This window comes from Triticum aestivum, chromosome 3A, assembly GCF_018294505.1.
Source record: "Triticum aestivum cultivar Chinese Spring chromosome 3A, IWGSC CS RefSeq v2.1, whole genome shotgun sequence".
Lineage (NCBI taxonomy): Eukaryota > Viridiplantae > Streptophyta > Magnoliopsida > Poales > Poaceae > Triticum > Triticum aestivum.
In genome coordinates, this window is record NC_057800.1 from 494,401,902 (window position 1) to 494,403,633 (window position 1,732).

Consider the following 1,732-nt stretch of genomic DNA (forward strand, 5'->3'; position numbering starts at 1 on the left):
TTACGATGATCGCACCATTATTCCCTTGTACTAGGCGATGTCTATCGCAACGCCATTGTTACAATATTTAGTGTGAGCCTTTATTTTTTGCATGTCTTCTCGCATCATATAGTCGATCGACTATGCGAACGGCCTTTGGTTGTAGCAGTCCAGGTTGTCACCGTAGCTGACGCCAAGGAGGTCGCAGTAGCGCTTGTAGAACCCGATCCGGTCGGCGACACGGCCGTCCTGCCCGCGCCCGCACTCGAGCCCACCGTTGATGATGTTGGTGATCACACCGTACCCAGGCACCCTCCCCGCCGCCTGGTCGGCGCCCGAGGGGCTCCACCGGCCCGTGATCACGTCGTGGCTCGAAGGCTTGGGTGATTGCGGCGTCATCCAGAACCACAACGCCGTCTTAAACGACACGGTCGCGTCCGACGCCACAAGGTCCGGGTTGTTGAGCAGGTCGGTGCCGATGGCCTGCCCCGCCGGCCCGTAGTTGTAGTTGTGTGAGATCTGGATGGGCCCGCGCCCGAAGTACTTCTTGCCCGGCGCACATGGCCACTGCGAGCTCGGCGTGCAGTAGTCGGAGGTGGCGCCGCGCTCCTGGTTGAAGCAGTAGCCCCAGGAGTAGGGGCCGTCGGGCGCCGTCGGCCACCCGCCGGTCGTCTCGTGGGAGGTCTGAGCGAGGAACGCGGCCACCTCGCGCTTCTTGACGTCGGTGCTACCTGTGGTCGCGAAGCCCGAGAACGAGTTGGCGGCGGCGACGAAGGCGCCGTAGTTGTAGAACCCCTTGGCCAGGCACGCCGCGTCGTTGCGGTGCAGCAGCATCTGGTCGAAGAGCGACTGCGAGATAATGGAGGAGACGCCGCCGCCGGAGGGGGTCGGTACCGGTACCGGGGTGCCGCCGCTGCAGCCATTGCACTGGCTCTGGCAGCCGGTGCCGCAGTAGTCGGAGGTGGTGCCGCAGAAACCGAACTTGCTGCAGCAGAGGCAGTTGGGGCACGTCGCCCCGCCGGCCTGCGAGCCGCATTGCTCGGCGTGCGCAGACACGGCGAAGGCCGCGGCCAGCATGGCCACCACCACAACTCCTCTCATCTTGGGCAATGAAGCAGAGTCCCGCTCAGCTGGTGATTGTGTGTCACACTGCTCGTGTAGTGGTGTGTGTGCCAGAAAGCTGGTGAGTGCACGTTTTTATATAGCCAGCAAGCCACAGCAGACGTGTCCAGCTTTCCACAAGGCCGTGATCGCTCTACTTAGTCTAGCTACGTAGTACAAGCAAGTTCGGCAGATCTCGAGAGCGATCTAGTACGTGCACTTTGTACGCATGTTTCGATCTCGTGTAAACTAGCTACAGATGAGTCAGTGATCACTAATGGAAGCATGGAATGCTGGCGCTGGTGCACATGCCGATGCCGGTGCACCGGACGTTGATCGGGCTGGAAGTAAGCGTGGAAAAACCCTCTCAAGTCAGCTTCGGTTGCTCTGATGGCCATATTTTTCTCCCGCTTCCTGCGCGTGTGCAAGCAAGCAAGCATGCATGCATGCACCAGCTCAGCTTTGATGTGCGACCAAACATTGATCGCCGCATTAATGGATGGACAGACGTGGATTTTTTTTTGGTGATGTCGCTTGCGTGCATGGAATTCCATTCTCTTTCTACTCGTTTTTTTTTCTGTTAGCGACGCCCTGCCGACCAGGCAAACAATGTTGGATACATATGAATAGTCTCCAATACAACCGAAAATAC

At 58.8% G+C, this 1,732-nt stretch overlaps 1 protein-coding gene across 1 annotated transcript; it reads right to left on the minus strand.

The window, feature by feature from the left end:
• LOC542780 (basic endochitinase A) lies at nucleotides 1-1,147 on the minus strand. The gene has a single exon (XM_044485095.1). It carries the CDS (start codon nucleotides 1,078-1,080, stop codon nucleotides 121-123), a length of 960 nt encoding a protein of 319 aa, XP_044341030.1. The 5' UTR covers nucleotides 1,081-1,147; the 3' UTR covers nucleotides 1-120.
• Nucleotides 1,148-1,732: the final 585 nt, after the last annotated feature.